The sequence below is a fragment of the Podarcis pityusensis genome (assembly GCF_964106645.2).
Source record: "Podarcis pityusensis genome assembly, chromosome: 14".
NCBI classification, from domain to species: Eukaryota; Metazoa; Chordata; class Lepidosauria; order Squamata; family Lacertidae; genus Podarcis; species Podarcis pityusensis.
Window position 1 is genome coordinate 26,081,051 of NC_138039.1, and position 18,130 is coordinate 26,099,180.

At 54.6% G+C, this 18,130-nt stretch overlaps 2 protein-coding genes across 4 annotated transcripts in view; one reads left to right on the top strand and one right to left on the bottom strand.

The window, feature by feature from the left end:
• The first annotated feature begins 29 nt into the window (after window positions 1-29).
• On the top strand, window positions 30-6,244 carry CIB1 (calcium and integrin binding 1). The gene is made up of 7 exons (XM_080982258.1): window positions 30-183; window positions 562-596; window positions 1,220-1,322; window positions 2,128-2,281; window positions 4,837-4,955; window positions 5,103-5,191; window positions 5,387-6,244. Exons 1-7 carry the CDS (start codon window positions 133-135, stop codon window positions 5,406-5,408), a joined length of 573 nt encoding a protein of 190 aa, XP_080838384.1. The 5' UTR covers window positions 30-132; the 3' UTR covers window positions 5,409-6,244.
• A 524-nt stretch (window positions 6,245-6,768) lies between these two features.
• The window catches only part of SEMA4B (semaphorin 4B), a 35,731-nt gene continuing 24,369 nt past the window's right edge, over window positions 6,769-18,130 (bottom strand). For all 3 annotated transcript variants that reach the window (XM_080982127.1, XM_080982128.1, XM_080982129.1), the window contains 13 exons: window positions 17,679-17,839; window positions 16,789-16,851; window positions 16,512-16,610; window positions 15,617-15,728; window positions 15,229-15,345; window positions 14,348-14,505; window positions 12,744-12,922; window positions 12,134-12,284; window positions 11,682-11,895; window positions 9,786-9,901; window positions 9,110-9,276; window positions 8,896-8,981; window positions 6,769-8,468 (listed from right to left, as the gene is read on the bottom strand). In XM_080982127.1, the coding sequence (XP_080838253.1) occupies window positions 7,681-8,468; window positions 8,896-8,981; window positions 9,110-9,276; window positions 9,786-9,901; window positions 11,682-11,895; window positions 12,134-12,284; window positions 12,744-12,922; window positions 14,348-14,505; window positions 15,229-15,345; window positions 15,617-15,728; window positions 16,512-16,610; window positions 16,789-16,851; window positions 17,679-17,839 (2,411 nt within the window). In that variant the 3' untranslated portion in view covers window positions 6,769-7,680. The remainder of the gene's footprint in view (window positions 8,469-8,895; window positions 8,982-9,109; window positions 9,277-9,785; window positions 9,902-11,681; window positions 11,896-12,133; window positions 12,285-12,743; window positions 12,923-14,347; window positions 14,506-15,228; window positions 15,346-15,616; window positions 15,729-16,511; window positions 16,611-16,788; window positions 16,852-17,678; window positions 17,840-18,130) is intronic.

The following is an 18,130-nucleotide window of genomic DNA, read 5'->3' on the forward strand; positions in this document are numbered from 1 at the left end:
CCTGCCTCCTTTCAGAATGGGCGGGGCTACGGGGTGGTTGCCTGGCGACAGTGACGTCCCGTCGAGGGGAGTGGGGAGGAGGAGGAGACAAGGAAGTTCCCGGAGTTTGTCTCAAGTTGTACCGTCGTCGCCATGGGGGCCTCCGGCAGCCGCCTACCCCGAGACCTCCTGGGGGAATACCAGGTACCCTCTCCCGCCTCATCCCTTCGCTGGGCTGCCTTCGTCCGAGTAGGGGAGGGGACCTATGGACGTCTTCGCTGGGCTCTCTAAACCTTTCTCGCTTGGCGGGGTGGGGGTGGAGCTGAGGGGCAGAAGTTGTGTGTGGGCGTCAACTTGCCCCCCTCCAGGGGGCTTCCCTCCAGATGTGGCGGGACTCCAGCTCATCCCTGTTGCCCGTAGATGGTGCAGGCTTCTGGGAGGAGTCGGAGTCCAGCCACGTCTGGAGGGCAGCCCCGGGGCGCGGGGCAGACTGGTGAGGGGGGCATGATGGGACCCCTCTCCCCCTCTTCTCCAGCAGACTAACCTTCTCTCCCTCCTTTCCACCCTGTCCCGCTTTCCTAGGAGCTGACCTTCTTGACCAAGCAAGAGATCCTGCTGTGAGTATATCCCCCCTCCTTCGTGAGGCTCTTTCTAGGGTGCCTGGGTGTAAGCGGTGGGGAGACAGGCTTCCCAACGACCCTGCTATTGCTGAGCAAGCTTGCCTGACTCCCAAGAGCATTGCAGGGGGTTGGAGTAGATGACCCTTGGTGTCCCTTTCCGCTCCGCTCTGCAGTTCTGATTTTAAGGTAGCCAAGCCATTTCTACTGGCACAGGGAGGGGCTGGAGATACTAGCAGGGGTTGAACTGGGTGTCCCACCACTGAGCTGCCATGGCCCTCCCTCTCCCCTGGGAATGCCAAGGTCCAGTCCCCTCACCCTGGCCTCAGCCCTGGGTTGACAGGCGGACTTTGCTCAAGGGTTCAGAGGCACCTGCAGTTTCACCTGGAGGGATGTGGCGATGACAGTGGGAATTCCCCAAGCTGAGTGTGGGTAGATAAGTGAGATGAGGAGGAGGGCATTGCCAGACATAGGGCAGCACAGGGAAAACACCCTCCCCCCCCCCACCAAAGAGAGGAGGAGCTGGTGCTGCAGGGCTGATGGAAAGCTGGCGCCAGCTGGGCAGGGCATCCGTCCAGGGAGGAAGGAACTTGGCTGGCATTGCCCGCTGTCTTCTCTTCCAGGGCCCACAAGCGATTCAGTGAACTGCTGCCCAAGGAAGACCGGGATCAGGCTTTCACCACAAGGATCCCCAAGAGCAAGATTTTGATGCTGCCTGAACTGCGGGTATGCTGGGAGGGGAGGGGAACACTGTTTGCCTCTCAGGAGAGGCCCTGGGCAAGGTCTGTACAGGATACATGTATATTGTTCTGTGACCCGTACAGAAGACTGCAGCTGGGTGCATCCAAGAGCTGTGGCTGGGCTGCACATCCCATCTATTTGCTAGTGAGCCCAACTCATTGTTTTGTTTTTGATATGTAGAGCCCTAAAGGGCCCAGAGCCCACCTCTGAAGGCAGTCTTATCCCTCCCTGTATTGTCCAGCCTGTGATTTGAGATCTGCCAGGATGGCCATCTTGGGGGTACCATCACAAAACAAGGTCCTGGGTGCTGGGACTCAGGATAGGGCTTTCTCGGTGGTGGCACCCTGGTTGTGGAACAGTCACAGCTGGTGCCTTCCTCTAGGTCTTTTGAGTTTAGGCCTGTATAGTGAAGAGGGAGCATGAGGGGAGTGATCTTTGTACTATACCATAAGCTGCAGATTTTTGTCCCAATTTTTGATTGGATTTATGTAGTTTTTACTGTTGGGACCTGTCCTGAAATCATTTATAATGAAAGTTGGGATGTAAGTATTGCAAATAAATCTAATCTCTGATAATTGGTTGTGTAGGCTGGAGATGATCACTGGGGGCAGGGGACATCCAGCATCACTTGGAGGGCCCAACACATTTCTCCATCCCTGCCACGGGTAGATCTGTAGGGCCAGTTTGCTGGGGTGCCTTTAGCCTTCTGTTCCTTTCCACCTGCACTGGCTTTGGATAACACACTGGAGGAAGCTCCTTACAGTCCCCCCTCCCCTCTTTGTGCTTCCAGGCAAACCCCTTCCGGCACCGCATTTGCCACGTCTTCTCTACCACGGATGACAGGGAAGGCGGCCTGTCCTTTGAGGACTTTCTGGACATGTTGAGCGTCTTCAGTGACTCTGCAACGCCAGAGATCAAATCGCATTACGCCTTCCGCATCTTTGGTGAGTTCCAGCCTGGTTGGGGCTTAGTCTGCGACAGAGAAAGCGGAAGCACTTTGTTGGGAGACTTTCTGTGAGTCGAGAGTGCAGCTGTACTCTCTTTGAAAGAGCTGAAATGCAGAGCCGCGCGGGGATACAGATTGGCACACAGTGTGCAAAAGGAGCTTTTGGGATTCAAAGTCTCAAGACAGGATGACGCTGGCTTCCCAGCAGCTTGGTCAAAGGATTAGAAAAAATTGAGGATTGATGGCTACCAGCAGGCATGGGTGAAGGACCCTCTCTACATCTGGAGGTGGCATATCTCCTTGCTTACCCCATGTTAGGAAGGGGTCAGTTGGGAAGTGGCTTTTATCTCCCTTGCCTGGGCACTGCTGGACTTGATGAGCAATGGGAAACCCTTCTGACCCATCTACTGCAATTATTAAGTTTGCGGATGACCATAGCTGTCAACTTACAGATTTGAAAATAAGGGACCAGCAGCCTTGAAAATAAGGGACCAGCAGCCAAAATAAGGGACCTGCAGCCTCACCTGTTCCAGGCACTCCAGTCTTCCTGTCCTCCTGCAGTCTAGATAAACTCATGCTGGTAGCTCTGAGAACACTGTCCAACCAACTTTGTAACCAGAGGTTCAACTGAATAGAATCTGAATCACATGCACCACAAGGCCTATGCAGCCTCAACTTAAGATGGCTCCCCAGCCTGGCTTTGCACTGCAAAGTTTGCAGCAGCACGTGCAACAAAATGGCGTCCAGCATTCAAAAAACCCCTCAGCTTGCATTAACTAGCCACACACAAGGCATGCAAGCTCCACCCCCCAGTCGTTCTTAGACGACTCCACAGTTGGAGCCTCCCTCCTCCCTGGCCGGCAGGGAGGGAGGGAGAGGAGCTGCTTCCTTTGAAATTTAAGGGACATCATTTAAGGGACATCCATCAATAAGGGACAGCAGCGGGACATGGCGCTGGAATAAGGGACTGTCCCTTCAAATAAGGGACACTTGACAGCTATGCGGATGACACCACCATAATGGGTTTAATAACAGGTGGAGACGAATCAGCGTATAGAGGGAAGGTCCAAAAAGTATCTACATGGTGCCTAGGGAACAACTTGCACCTTAATATCAGCAAGACAAAGGAGATGGTGTTGGACTTTCGGAGGAAGAGAGGATAACTAGCCCCGCTGTACATCGGGGAGGGCTGTGTGGAGAGAATCTCTTCCTTTAAATTCCTAGGAGTTTATCTCAGTGAAGACCTTACTTGGAAAATAAGTACAACCCAGGTGGTTAAGAAAGGCCAACAGAGACTCCATCTCCTCAGAGTCTTGCGGAAGAACAATGTCAATCAACATCTGATGATCTCCTTCTACCGGTCAACAATAGAAAGTGTCCTTTCATACTGCATCACAGTGTGGTATGCTGGTTTGACATCATCTGATAGGAAGTGCCTACAGAGGGTGGTGAATACAGCACAAGATATTATGGGCTGTCCCGTGAATCCACTGGATGAAATAGCGGAATAACGGTGCCTCAGGAGAGTGAGGAAAATTCTTAGGGATGATTCACACCCTGGCCGGCACTTTCTTGATCTCCTGCCCTCAGGCAGAAGATATAGAAGCATGATTAGTTGCACCAACAGGGTAAAGAACAGCTTCTATCTGTGGGATGTTAGGCTGCTGAAAGAAAAGATAACAACAGGGCAACTGACTTTCGGGTTTGGTGTGTGTGTCTCAGTAAACGAGGGGAATTAAGACTAAGAGAGCTGAGTGGGGGGTGCTCGTGTAATCTCACTGTATACAAGTTGTACAAGTGACAATAAAGTATTTCAATTTCAATTCAATTTTCAAATTCAATTTGAAGTAGCCTGGGCTGGCCTTTGAGTCCCCAAGGAGCACTACTAAGGTGATTATGGTATATTATGTCTCCACGGTCAGGCAGAGTAATGCTTCTGAATGCCAGTATCTGGAAGCCACAAGAGGGGAGAGGGCTCTTGTGCTTCGGTCCTGCTTGTGAGCTTCCGTTTGGGGCACCGGGTTGGCCACTGTGAGAACAGGATGCTGGACAAGATGGGCCATTGGCCTGAAGCAGCAGGTTGTTCTTAGGCTCCTGCCTGGGGATACCTAGGTGGTCATTTCCATGGAGGAGGTAAGGTGGTCTCTGCCTCTTTGACCCCCACACCAGGGATATATGAGAATCCATGTTCCTTCAGACTTGGTTGGAATCCCAGCACGGCCAGTGGGTGAGGGATTACCCAGAAACATATTGAGGGCCACAGGTTTGATTTTGAGTTTGATTTTGCAAACTTGGTTCTCCAGGACTGCCCTACACAGCAGGGCTGCTTCTTCCCCCCCTTGCTATCCCTTACAGTATCCTTTTGTCCCTTCTCAAAAGCAGAGCAGTGGAGAAATCTAAAATACCCCTCAGAGCTTTGCTGAACGTGGCCTGCTTCTTTCTTAGAAGCAAAGCAGGCCTCCCCACTCCAAATAAAAGGACCCCCGGGAGCAGGCAAGTTTGGTAAGCTCAGCAAGTGCCAATTAATGGTCCGTTCTCCTCCCGCACCCCCAGATTTTGATGATGATGGAACTCTTGACAAGAAGGATTTGGAGAACCTGGTGAATTGCCTGACGGGGGAAGGCGAGGACAGCAGGCTGAGTGCCATGGAGATGGACCAGCTCATCCAGAACGTGAGTACCAGCCAAGGTGGGGCTACTGCTGCTGGGGAGCTGGGTTCGAGTTCTCACCTCTCCCCCTGGGTGGGGTGAAGAGGAAAGTCGGCCCAATCTGGGAACTGCTGCTGCTCTTGCCCCACGAGGCTCCTTTGTTTCCATCAGATCTTGGAGGAGTCCGATATCGACAAAGACGGGACCATCAACCTCTCCGAGTTCCAGCACATAATTTCCCGCTCCCCAGACTTCACCAGGTACCTTCTGCCCTTCCCTTGCTTCACTTGGGGTTGGGCTTGCTCCCTGGTTGATCAGCTAGCTCACAGCCAGGGGTGTGTGCATGTGTGAATGCTTCAGGAGCCTGCTCTGGGAGTATTCTGCCTACGAGCTCCTGCGGTCCCAAGTTTGCAAAATCAAACTCATTATTCCTCCTCTTCCCTTTTCTCTCCCAGTTCCTTCAAAATTGTGCTCTGATTCCTCCCTCCTTCTCCCTCCTGCTGGAAGATGCCTCCATCTCTCTACAGAGGGAACAAACCACTTCTTTCTAGCCACCCGAGGACAGCTGTGCCAAGGGGAAGATCCTGCCTTGCAACCCCACCCAGGCTCTAGGTCCAGACAGCAACCAGGCTCTTGACAGGGTGGGGTGTCTTTGAGCCTCACCCCCACACTACTGTTCTTGAGGAGATGGGTGTGGAGCAAGGCATGCTGGGAGCCATGGTCTGTACTCTTGACTTCTTGCTTCACTGCAGCCTGGGACAGGGAAGATCCCGGCTGAGTGCTGAGCACTGGACTCTTCTCGGCTGCATCAGAGAAGTCACACTCCAAGGAGGTTTCTATTCCGGGCGACGACGATCATTATTCCCTGGTGCTGCTGTACCTACACTGACATTCCCACCGCCTCCGTGCCTTTGCTGCAGCAGGGACTGCCTCCAACTGTGCCTGTCTCTTTGTGAGCCCTGGACTGGCTTTCGCACCCTGGGAAACGGACAGCAGCTCCTAACGATTGCCCATGCCTTTGCAAACTCCAGCTTCTCACCTTCCCCACTTGGAGATCAGCTGTTGGGAGAGCCGTTGGCGCAAAGACAAGTACAGTCAACACTGCTGGCCCACTTGTGATATTGGCAGGTTGGGGTGTTGGATCTGAATTTTCTGGCCAGTTATTTGAGCTGGCGGGGGGTTGGGGGGCGCACTTGCAATCCCGAGGCTGGTGGCTGTTTCCAAAAGCCTTAAATATCCACCCTCTTTTTACAAAACCTGTCGTGATCTCATCTGGTTTCTACACTGCTACTAATAAAACTCAGGACCTGGCACCTGTAAGTCCCCTGGCCTGCTTTTGTTTACCCCCTCAGTGGAGAGAGGACTAAGCCCAGGTTGGCAGAGTGCAAGGAGAAGTGACTGCATCTGCCCCTCGTGACAAGAGTGGGGAAGGCTGCTGGAGCAAGCTCCTTTACTGCCTCCTCCAACAAGGCTTGTCCCCTGCTCCTTCCACCTGTTTCCTTCTACCCTTTGATCTTTGCCCCTTTCGGAACCACTTTGAGTCATGCAGCCAGAAAGAGATGGGGGGTGGGGAGGATTGCTGCCTTGCCCACAGGGGCAGCAGCAGCCGCCATTCTGCCCGGATTCCCCTGGTGGTAGAGGCTGAGGCTTTGCCCATAGGTATGTGCCACAGCTCCCAGCACTTCAAGGGGCACACAGGGATGCTGGTGGGACCTGGAGGCTCCAAAGCACACACCCAGCCATTGGGGCTGCCAGGGAGGGTTGAGAGGCAGGGATCAGGGAGCCTTGGCTGCTGTGACAAGGCTGGGCAGCGTCGAGAGAGGTCAGGCTCAAGCCATTGTCAAAGGAGACGTCAACTTTTATGTAAAAATAAACACAACCAACACACAAGGCTTGTGCAAGTGCACTTGTGGGAAGCGTGGGGGTGCGCTGGGGCTGCTGGGCCAAGCCAGGATCTGCCCTTCCACATACCTGGCCTGGGCAGGAGGCAGCTGTGTGCTGGAGCCCAGGCAGAATTCACAGTGGCAGACAGCCAAACCTAGAGTGCGCAAGAGTCAGAAGGGCAGGCCTGGTATCTGTGTTTGGTGGGCGTGTGTCCCTCCCCGCTTGCAACATGGCACCTGAGCCCCACTCTCACACTTCCACACACCAAGCAAACACCCTAAACATTCAACAGGTTCTCCCCCTAACCCCACAGAGTTCACAAGAAGCCAGACTCCACCCCATGCACACAACACAACACACCCACCCATTGAGAGAGCTCGCAGGTGCCACTCCTTGGCCCAGAGGGTGCTCTCTTTGGAAGGAAGTGCAGGAACTGGGCAGGCCAAGGACAGGGCCTCCTTCTGCAGCCTCCTTGCAGTCTCTCGTCCTGCCCCAGCCCAGTGGGGCTTGGGTCTGGCTCCTCTGACCTAGGACGACAGCCCGGGCCAAAGTGTCTCCCCTTCTGCCCAACTGAGCATCCTTGCAGCAGCCAGGGAGCAGGCCACCCCTGCTCCTCAAGGCTTAGGAGTGCCCGCTCTGCTCTCTGCAGGTTCCGGCCATTGTTTGCAAGGAGTCCAGGGCAGCGCAGAGAGACACAGGTGCCCCAGCGCAGGGCGAGAGGACGCAGCCCAAATGCCCAACACTGCAGGGCCTCTTCTGTCCGTTCACAGTCCATAGGGCAGTTCTGGTTTGGGCGGGGGCACCAGAAGATCCTGGTTCCTCGGAAGGCTCAGCACAGCAGGGTCTGTGGATGCAACAATGCGGCTCATACAACTGAGTCCCGGATCTCGGAGCCGAGGCGCACACGCGGCCGCTGGGCGGGAGTCAACACCTCCACGACGCTTTCGTGGACGCTGAGCGGGCGTCGGTCGGACTCCGAGAAGGCCACGCTGGGCTGCGCCGCCGGAGCGGCATGCAGAGGCGTGTTGGCCGCGTGGCTGTCATGGAGGGCCTGGTAGCCCTTGTGGTCTAGGATGGCACTGGGCGTATGGGCCCCGTTGAGGGGCAAGTTCTCTGCAGGAAGCCCCATCTTGCGGGGTTTCTTGGGATGGGCGCTGGTGCACTTGCCCTGCTTGAGGAAGGTCTTCACGGCGTTGCGGTGCCGGTGCAGAACGAAGAGGGTCAGGAGCGTCACGGTGACGGCAAAGGCCACGCACATCACCAGGAACTCCGTCCAGTAGGTCTTGCCCTCCAGCAGAGCTGACATGCTGCTCCCCGCCGCTGCCGCCGAGACGCTCCTGGAGGTGCTGATGGTCTCCAGGGGGTTCTGGAGGGGCACGATCCGGGCTCCAAGCGTGGGCTCGACCCGCACACAGTAACTGGCCATCAGCTGCCAGAAGCCGCCCTCCTGCGACCAGCAGTCATAGCGTCCCGCCTGGGCCGGGCTGCCCATCAGCACCAGCTCTCCTTCGGGAAGCACCAGGACAGCCGAGGTGTTGATGGCAACCCCATTGTGCAGCCAGTGCCGAGAAGCCAGGTTGGAGAGCTGCGGGCAAGGGAGCGTCTGCACAGCGCTGGAGCCCAAGATCACCACCGCCTGGCACGGGGGCTCTTCTGCAGAGGGGAGAGAAGGGACACCCACCAGTCAGGCCCCGGGTGCCACAGGGAGGCTGCCAGGCAGCCGAGCCCAGGAGACCCAGTGTGGTGTCGGCCTGGGGCCTGGGAGACCAGTGTTCAAATCCCCTCTCACCCATCAAATTCACTGGGCGTGGCCTTGAGCCAGTCACTGTCTCTCAGCCTAGTCTACCTCACAGGGTTGTTGTTCTGAGGATAAAATTGCGGGGAACAGAAGAATGTATGCCACCTTGAGCTGCTTGAGGGAAAGGTGGAATATAAATGTGATAAATAAATAAGTTGCCAGAGAGACTCTAGGCCAGCAGGCAGGACAGAGCCAGAAAGAGAGTGCCTGTAACCCCTCATCTCATTTTCCCTCCTTTGTTGCCAGAGTTCTCAAAGCCCCCACCCCAGCTTTGTTCTTTACCTGTGGCTGAGCGGCTGGGCTGCCCATTGCCCTTCTGGCAAAGCTGGGTGGCATCAGCTCCTTCGATGTCCTGAAGCCAGCTGGGCCTGGTGAGAGATGGAGGCAGCAATGGTGAAGGGAGAGGCAAGGAGGGAGGGGGCAGAGGCCACCCATGGGTTGAGGGGGAGGAAGGAGATGGGCATCCCCACTTAAGCCTGGTGGAAGAAGCACTTACCCTGCATGGGGCCATGAGCGGTCTGGGAGAAGTAGAATGCAGGCCCCTCCGCTCCAGATGCAGAAGGGGTCCCGAGACAGGATGCATTCGGCACAGGTCCGGTACATGCTGCAGTTGGAGAGCGGCACTTGGACGAGCGCAGTGTAGGAGGCAGCGTAAAGGAGGCCCTGCGGGGAAGACAGGAGGAGCTAAGTCAGGCTCGTTCCACAGAGCAGAGCCACCGTGCCTCCTGTAGGTCACCTGTCAGAGGGTCTCCAGCGGCCACAAGCCAGTCATGCAGCACCTGACCCCTGTGGGCAGAGCAGCTGGCCACCAGGCAACAGAAGCTCTCCAAACCAGCCCTTGTCCTGCCCACTGTGCCTAGCTAAGGGGGTCCCTGCTGGTTCAGAAGTATCTGCCTGAGTCCAGGCTAGCACAGAGCAATGTTTCTGGGAAGGAGTGGAGGAAAGGTATGACACACCTTTCCCTCCAGAGACCCCAGGTGCCCACGCAGATCAAGGCAAGGGTGGATCTACAGCAGCCACTGAGGAGGGAACGCTTGCTTTGAAGCTCAGGGCTGAGTCCTCTTGGAAGGCACACAATCCCCAAACTGGCCACTTCTCTCTCTCGTGTAGACGACTTCCCTCTTCTGACGAGGATGCTGACGGGAGTTTCCCAGGATGCCCCTCTGTCTTACCTGGGCAGGGTCCAGAAGCAGCTTGAGGACAGGCTGCCCAGCAGGGAAGAGCTGGATCTCTTCAATGATCTGGACCTGCTGCTCCATCACCACGGCCTTGTGCAGCCAGCCGTCATCTGCAAGCAGAAAGGGGAGCCCAGCGATGAGGGCCAGGGCAAACAGCTGTCTCCCACCTGCCAGCCAGTCCCACACAGAACAGCTCCATTCCCTCCCTCCCCACCTGTCCAGGGCCAGCCACAGAGAACCAAAACCTGCATGTTTGAAGTCTGGAGGTCCCAACCAAGAGCGGCCAACAGCCTTCCCAGATACCCAACAGCCTGCTCTCTCTCTCTCTCCTGTTGTTGGGCATGTTTCCTGCCTGCTATTCTGAGTAAGTGGAAACGGCACAGACTCCCCTTTGTGGCCAGGCTAGTCTTAGGTTGGGCTATACCAAGGTTTCCCAAATTTGGGTCTCCAGCTGCTTTTGGACTACAATTCCCATCACCCCGACCACTGGTCCTGTTAGCTAGGGATGATGGGAGTTGTAGTCCAAGAAACAGCTGGAGACCCAAGTTTGGGAAACCCTGGGCTATCCCATCAACAGCCTTTAAGACAAGATGTGCCTCACTCTGCAACACTCTCCCACTTTTAAATTCAGCATAGTCTCTAATTCCTCCCCCACATTTTTTGGCCTGATTCAGACCCCTCACTAGGCATCTTAAAGAATCGTAACACACATGGCAAATTAAAACGGAAAATTCTGAAGGCAGCAGCAAGAAAAAAGAAGCCAGCTGTAGAATGAGAGACTTGGAGTGCAATAATAATAATAATAATAATAATAATAATAATAATAATAATTTATACCCCGCCCATCTGGCTGGGTTTCCCCAGCCACTCTGGGCAGCTTCCAACAAAATATTAAAAATACAATATAACATCAAACATTAAAAACTTCCCTAAACAGGTCTCTCCCACCCACCACAGGGCAGCCACAGCAGCGCAGGCAATGGAGAAGGTGGAGGAGGTCACTACCACCACCTTGCTGAAGATAAGCAGGCCCAAGCCTGGTCAGGGCGGGTGGGGGACCTCCTGAGAGCCAGGTGTCTGCTCCCTTGGGTTCCATGATAGGCAGGATAGAACTGAATATCAAGAAAGGGGGCAGCCCAGGGCGCCTCCAAGGAGTACTCAGGATGCAGCCGTGCTCTCTGTAGGATGCCTCCTCTCTAAGGATGCTTGGAGCAAGTTTCCAAGAGAAGATCTAAGCCAGCTGAGAGAAGGAACATAAGGAGAGACCTGCAGGATCAAGCCAATGACCCATCCAGCCTGGCCTGCTGTGTTCACAGCAGCCAACCAGATGCCCATCGTGGGAAACCCACAAACAGGACCTGAGCACAAGAGCCCTCTCCCCTCCTACAGTTTCCAGCCACTGGCATGCAGAAGCATTGCTGCCTCTCTCATGGAAGCAGCACATACCCATCATGGCTGGTAGCCATGGAAGGCAGAGGACCTTCTCGGTAGTGGCGCCTGCCCTGTGGAACGCCCTCCCATCAGATGCCAAGGAAATAAACAACTATCTGACTTCTAGAAGACATCTGAAGGCAGCCTTGTATCGGGAAATGTTAATGTCTGATGTTTTACAATTTTTATGTGCTGCAAGCCACCCAGAGTGGCTGGGGAAACCCAGCCAGATGGGCAGTGTGTGTGTGTGTGTGTGTGTGTGTGTGTGTGTGAGAAAAATAAGGATATATTATATCCAGGAAGCGCAGGTAAGAGGCAGCCAGCACCTTGGGGGGTCCATCCTTCCCCTTGCCCAGCTATGAACCATCTCTTCCTCCTCCTGACATTCCAGCCATTGCCAGAGGGCCTCCCCCTGCCTCCCTCCTCCCAGCCGCCACTGCCGCTGCTGCCACCGCCCACCTGTGCCCAAGAACAAGACATCGTAGGCCCGGTGCAGGCCTTGGACACGCTGGACGCTGATCTGCTGGTAGCGGGCATGACCCTGCAGGAGGAAGAGTGGCTGGCTCCGAATGGGGCTGCTCATCAGGAAGTGGTCCTTGAGGTAGTTGAGCACCCGGTCAGGCATCTGGAGTGAGGAGGTGATCTTCATCCGCCGGGCCTGGCTGTTAATGCACTGTGGGCAGGGGGAGTGAAAGGAAAGAGCTGTCTTGAAGTGAGGGGGTGAGAGGCAGCAGCAGCTTAGGTTGTCCAGCACTGGTCTCTGGCAGCCCCTACCCTCTGCAGGATCTCAGGCAAAAGCCGAAGGCAGCCTGGTAGCCTTCAAGGTGGAGGGCAGGCAGACCCACCAGAATCAGTCCCAAGGCCTTCCCGCCCCCAAGCCCATGGAGCTGGTCGCTGGGTGACGGACATACCGCTCCAGGCCGGGGCTCCGGCACAGGGTGGGTGTCTGTGTACCACTGTTGGGTCTCCCGGTTGACTTCCTTGTACAGCCCACTGAAGGCTTCCTCCACATCCGCCATGGAGAAGGCACAGACTGCAGCGCCCCCAGCGCCCTTCCTGTCCCTGGGAGAGAGGAGGAAGGAGAAGGAGGATCAAGGATGGGACAGTCGAGAAAGAGGAATGAAAGATTTAAACTACTATAACCTCACTTGTCATTTGATATAATTTTGTTTGATCTATATGCAGGAGTTGGTAAAGGCACAGCTGAAGGATGAGGAATTTGCTAAAGAAAAATAGGTGTTAATTAGAGATAAATCTGTAAAATAAGCAGCATGTAAAAGGGTAAGAAATGGAAATATCTGAGTGCAAAGCCAGTTTTTTTTTGGGGGGGGAAATGTATTAGTTTTAATTTGGCGTTGATGTGTTATACATTTGAAAAATGAATAAAAATTAATCGACAATAAATATATAAATGGGGCAGTCAAGGACCCACAGGCATGCAGAAGTAATGGGGCATGCACCAAGTGCCCTCTTCCGAGGGAACCTGGCAGCCCACAGAGGCAGCCTCCTCTCGCTGCTCACCACTGAGAGGTGAAGACCCCGTAGAAGACGGTCTCTGCCAAGCTCTCGCCTGGGGTGAGCACAAACATGTCCTGCAGCACATTGAAGGGGAAGCCATCCTCGGGGTGTGAGCACAGCAGCTGGGCCTTCAGGAAGGTCGTCCACCGCCTCTGGAGAACCCGCTCACCCCCAACGTCGCCCTGGCATGGAGAGAAAGGAAGGGAGGGAGGGCTGAGGGGTGGTGCTGTCATGCCAAGTTGCAAGAGCTGAGCCTAGAAAAGCCACAGTGTGGCAGGAAGGACATCTAATGGGCTTTTAATTTTGGACTTGAGACAGGCTTGGTGGAAGATGGTTAGACTTGGGGCCAAATGAGATGTAGCTAGATGCAAATTGTACTTCCCTCCCCTCCCCACCCACCCACCCACCCATTGGGAGGAGGCAAGTTCCTGCACCCCAGATGCTCACATCTAGCTTGGTCCCAAGTTGTATTACGTTACAGAGCAGAGGCCCAGGATGCCCAGAAGAATTTTTCCTGGCAGCCTATTTGGAAACACCTGCCTTGTTTTGAGTCCTTTGAGGGTATAACTGGGTTCACTTTTATTTGTAAGACAGTCTGGGATTACACTTGCAGTAAAGGGTGGTGTAGTGGTTAGAGCATGGGTAGGCAAACTAAGGCCTGGGGGCCGGATCTGGCCCAATCATCTTCTAAATCCGGCCTGCAGACACTCTGGGAATCAGCATGGTTTTACATGAGTAGAATGTGTGCTTTTATTTAAAATGCATCTCTGGGTTATTTGTGGGGCACAGGAATTCGTTAATTTTTTTAAAAAATATATAGTCCGGCCCTCCCACAAGGTCTGAGGGACAGTGGACTGGCCCCCTACTGAAAAAGTTTGCTGACTCCTGGGTTAGAGTGTCGGGAGACCAGGGTTCAAAATCCCCACTTGACCACGAAGCTTACTGGGTAACCTTGGGCCCATCACAATCTCTCAGCCTAGCCTACCTTACAGGGTGGTTGTGGGGATTAAATGAAGAGGAAAAGAAGCATGTAAGCCACCTTGAGCTCCAGGGAGAAGAGGTGGGATTTAAATCCAATAAATAAAAAATGCTTCAATAAAACTTTGAGAGGAACTGGTCGAAACCTGTTGTACATAAAAATCGAGTTCTCCACCTGGGACAGAAAGGTGGCTTTTTAATTTTTTTAAGCTCTCCTTCCACGCTGAACCCAGCTGGGAGCTCCTCCCAGCTGCCCCTTGCTGTTCCTGCTGGTGCCAAGAGAAGGCATGAGAGAGCAAGAGATGGGCACCAGGGGACGCTGCAGGCCCAGAGAACCATCAAGGGCAGCAGCATATTGCTAGTTTATTAGTTTATGACCATTCTTCTCCCAGGGAGACGCGCTTGTAGAATCTCCTGCCTCAGGCGCCAAAATAACTCGGCCAGCCTTGGGCACAATGAACCTTGACTTAAACGGGCGGGGAAGGACCATTTACTGCTCTGGCTCAGGCAGCAAAATGTCTTGGGCTGGCCCTGGCTCAGCAGAAAGGGAGGTTTCCACCTTCTCCAAACTTTTGCAAAAAGGGAAAGGGGGAAAAAACATCCCAGTCCCCAAACGAAGCCCTCCTCACCTTGCACACACGGGCGATGCGTGACACAACAGTATCTTCAAAGAAGTCAAACTCCTTGCCACTTTCGCTGAAGAAGAAGTAGATTTTGTCGTCGTCCCCCTGGGGGCTGCTGGGTGGGTGGCTCTCTTGCAGGTAGGCCGAGCCCACAAAGAAGGGATCTGTGGCACATAGGAACATAGGAAGCTGCCTTATATGAGACAGACCATTGGTCCATCTTGCTCAGCATTACCTACACTGGCTGGCAGCAGCTCTCCAGGGTTTCAGGCAGGAGTCGCTCCGACCCCCTCCCTGGAGATGCCATTGGGGACTGAACCTGGGACTTTCCGCATGCAAGGCAGATGCTCTGCTGCTGAGCTGCAGCCCTCCTGATGGCAGAGGCAGGCCTTTCTGCAGTTGCTCCCTCATGCCATGGATCTGGATCCAAGGAAGAGGCTTGGAGCCCCCCATCCCAATGGCGAGTCCAAACCAGAGCTGCAGAGGGTCTAGCTAGTGGAAGACCACCTTGGCTTGAAGAAGGCTCTTGCGAATTCACTCCTGCCCCCAAGACCATGGGAAGGACCAGTGAAGGTCCTGATGTCCAAGCCATTTGAGGCAATAAACATGCTCCCCAGTCATCTCACTGAGCAGCAGAGCTTCCCTGCTCACCCATCTCTATGAAGGAGAGGACTATGGATGCCTACTAGCCAAAAGGCTCGGCTCTGCATCCACAGTCAGAGAAGCCGTGCTTCTGAATACCAGCTGCAGGAAACCGCAGGAGGGGAAAAGGCTATTCTGCTCAGATCCTGCTTGCAGGGTTTCCCTTTGGGGCCTCTGGTTGGATGATTGACTAGATGGGCCTGATCTAGAAGGCTTTTCTCATGTTCTTATGCTACCCCACACACCTTGCAGCCAGTTGAGCGAGTTCTCGGTCTTGATGGCCGGGCGACTGCCGTGACTCCGCAGGATGGTTGGCTCGTTGCCTTGGAAGTTGCTCACAGTCCCCGCGTACAGTTCTCCATCTGCCAGAAAGCATCCCCATCAGGGAGACCCTCAGAGCCCTTTACCAGACACCCAGGGACAGTCTCCTCTTCTTCAATGCTTTAGAAAAACTTGGCTGGCTCCCCTCTCCCTGCTGCATTGCAGGGGACAGGACTGGTTGACCCTTTGGGTCGCCCCCCCCATCTATGATTCTATGACTCTTCCAGTCCTGCGGGTGGCCCAGACCCTTCCCTCCTTGGTTCCATGGAATGGAGGGAGGCAGCCACTGGCTATAACCCAGGATCTCCTTACCAACCATGATGGCCGTGGACCTGTATGCAGGATCAAAGGGGCAGCGCCCTTTCCCATCCTCCAGCAACAGCTTCCCGGAGGCCTCTCGCTTCAGGCTGAATTCTGGAATGTTCTAAAGGGGAGGATGGTGCAATCAGGAAGATGCCAGGAAGTATGTATTTGGGGGTGGTGTTGAGGCAAAACCGTTTGATTTTTTTTTTTTTAAAAAGGTGTGGGGGCTCAAATAGGCCAGGAGACAAGACCTAGCCTAACCCTTCCCACTAACCCCAAATAGTAGGGGCTGGGGCTCCCTGAACATGTAGACTCTAACTCTAGGGCCTTCAAGAAGACCCTTGCACAGCCTCCAGGTGCAAATCCGGCCAGGGTCTTGGCCTGTGAGAGCACTGAGCTGTGTTTTCAACACTACAGCAGTAAACAGCACTGGCTCCTTCCCAGAAAACAGGACTCCATCCAGGGTCTGCCCACAACTGGCAGCTGGAGGCTTCCTCATGAATGGGGCTTGATCCAGTGCGAGAAGGTCCATACAGGACTGGGCCAGGCTGCCCAGGGAGGTGGTGGAAACTCCTGGCAGGACAAACATCTCCAAAAGGCATTTGCTTGATCCTGCTGAAGGGTGCATGGGAGAGTCTCTTGAGATAGCTCAGCCTCTGCCAACCTGGTGCCCTCCACGTGCTTTGGACTACCACCCTCATCAGCCCCAGCTTGCATGTGACACAGGGGTTGATGGGGGATCTGCCGCACTGGCTGGGCTGCTGGGAGTTGTAGTTCGAAATACCTAGAGAGCACCAGGCTGGTGAAAGCTGAGCTGGTTGGCCCAACCTGATACTTCTTATTCTCCAAGGTGAGGGGTCCCATACTGGCAGCAAGGTGTGGCTCCCCCCACAAGCTTACTCACAATGTAGGTGCAGGTGGGGCTGAAGGCGCTGGTCCCACAGGTGTACAGGTGGGTACTGTTCAGCTGCAGCAAGATCTTGATGTAATTGTGACAGTCTCTCTGCAAGGGACAAAAGAGGAAAGCTTTGAGCTCTGCCTAACTCAGAATGCCCCCCAGCAATGGAGGGGATGCCTTGAGCGGGTCACAGCCCAATCCAAGGGGCAGAAGGAGCCCCCCGGCACAGGAATGGCAGACCCACTTCTCGTAGGGAGGGGGGTGTCACATCCCTGGCACTCACCTGGGGATCTTTGCCCTTGAAGACACACTGACGCTTCTTCTCCTCCTCAGCCCCCCACAGCAACTGCAAGACAGGAAGAGAGGTGGTGACCAGGGGGCTCAGTCCAGACACTCCCCTTGCCTTCCTCTAGGGCGGTTTCTAGAATAGCATTTCAGAGCCATCCTTGGCTGGCTGTGAGCCCCAGCAGTGCTCCTCTTGCCCCGTTCCCAATGGACCCTTGATTTCCCAATCTTCCTTGATTTCCCCACTGGTACTTTCTGGGGCCTCTCAGTGAACCTCAGCTTTGGCAGTCTCCTGCCCCAAAAGACAGCTCACCCGCTGCAACGGGGGCCAGCCCAGTGATGTCCAGTGCCAGGGCTGCAGATGCATTAAATGGAAAAACCCAGCATTCCCCTAAAGTGGCCCAAATATTATGCCAAGAGCAGGACCCTGGCATCTAGAGTAACCGCCATGGGGCAGGGCCAAGGGAAGCAGCAGCAGCAGCAGCAGCAGCTGCCCAGCCCTCCTTCGGCATTTCCAAACTGTCCTCCTCAATCAATGGCTGAAGCAGCTTGCTTTTAGAAAGACCACAGGTTCCAAGATCCTCAGGTTGCCAGTTTCTGTGCCTGAGCCCAAAGAGTGAAGTTGTGTTTGGAACCCTCCCAGGCTAGGAACCCTCAGAGGGGGAAGGAGACGCAGCCTCTGCTGCCAGTGTTGAGGACTGGCTCCTTGACTGAGGCCCAAACTGCTTCCAGGATGAGTAGGGACTTGCTGGTCCCATCAGACTGAGAGGTACAATGGAAACAACCAGCCAGTCCATCAGCCAGTGATGTCCTTCCTGTATATTTCCACTGCACATCTGAACTGGGGGGGGGGGGCTCTAAAGTGGCCAGTGGGCACCCTGCACTTACTTTTTGGTGCTGTGGCCCAGGAGAGAAGGAGGTGGTGTTGAGGGCAAGGAGCCTCTCACGGGCACCTGCATACAAGGTGCCCCCATCTGGGCTCAGCATCATCGTGGTGTAGTTGGTGATTCCAGGCTCTTCAAAGCGGGTCAAGAGTCGGAGGGGGGAGCCTGGGGGGAAGGAGATAAGAAAAGAGAGATGGCCTATGAGTGGCAGGTTGAACCCCAGTGGCCCAAGCAGTCCTGCCCCCACACAGAGAACAAAAGCGCTGCCACATTTCAACAACTTATCAAGCATGTCTCTACTGCAACTTCATTTGTCAAAACAAAGCTCAAGGCTATCCTGGTCTGTGACCGTAATAAAGTTCATTCAACAAAGCTCAAGGTAGACATAACAGGTCAGAACACTCCAAAAAGGCATTTGAGTGTTGCAAACAACATTCAGTATTGCAGAATGCCCAA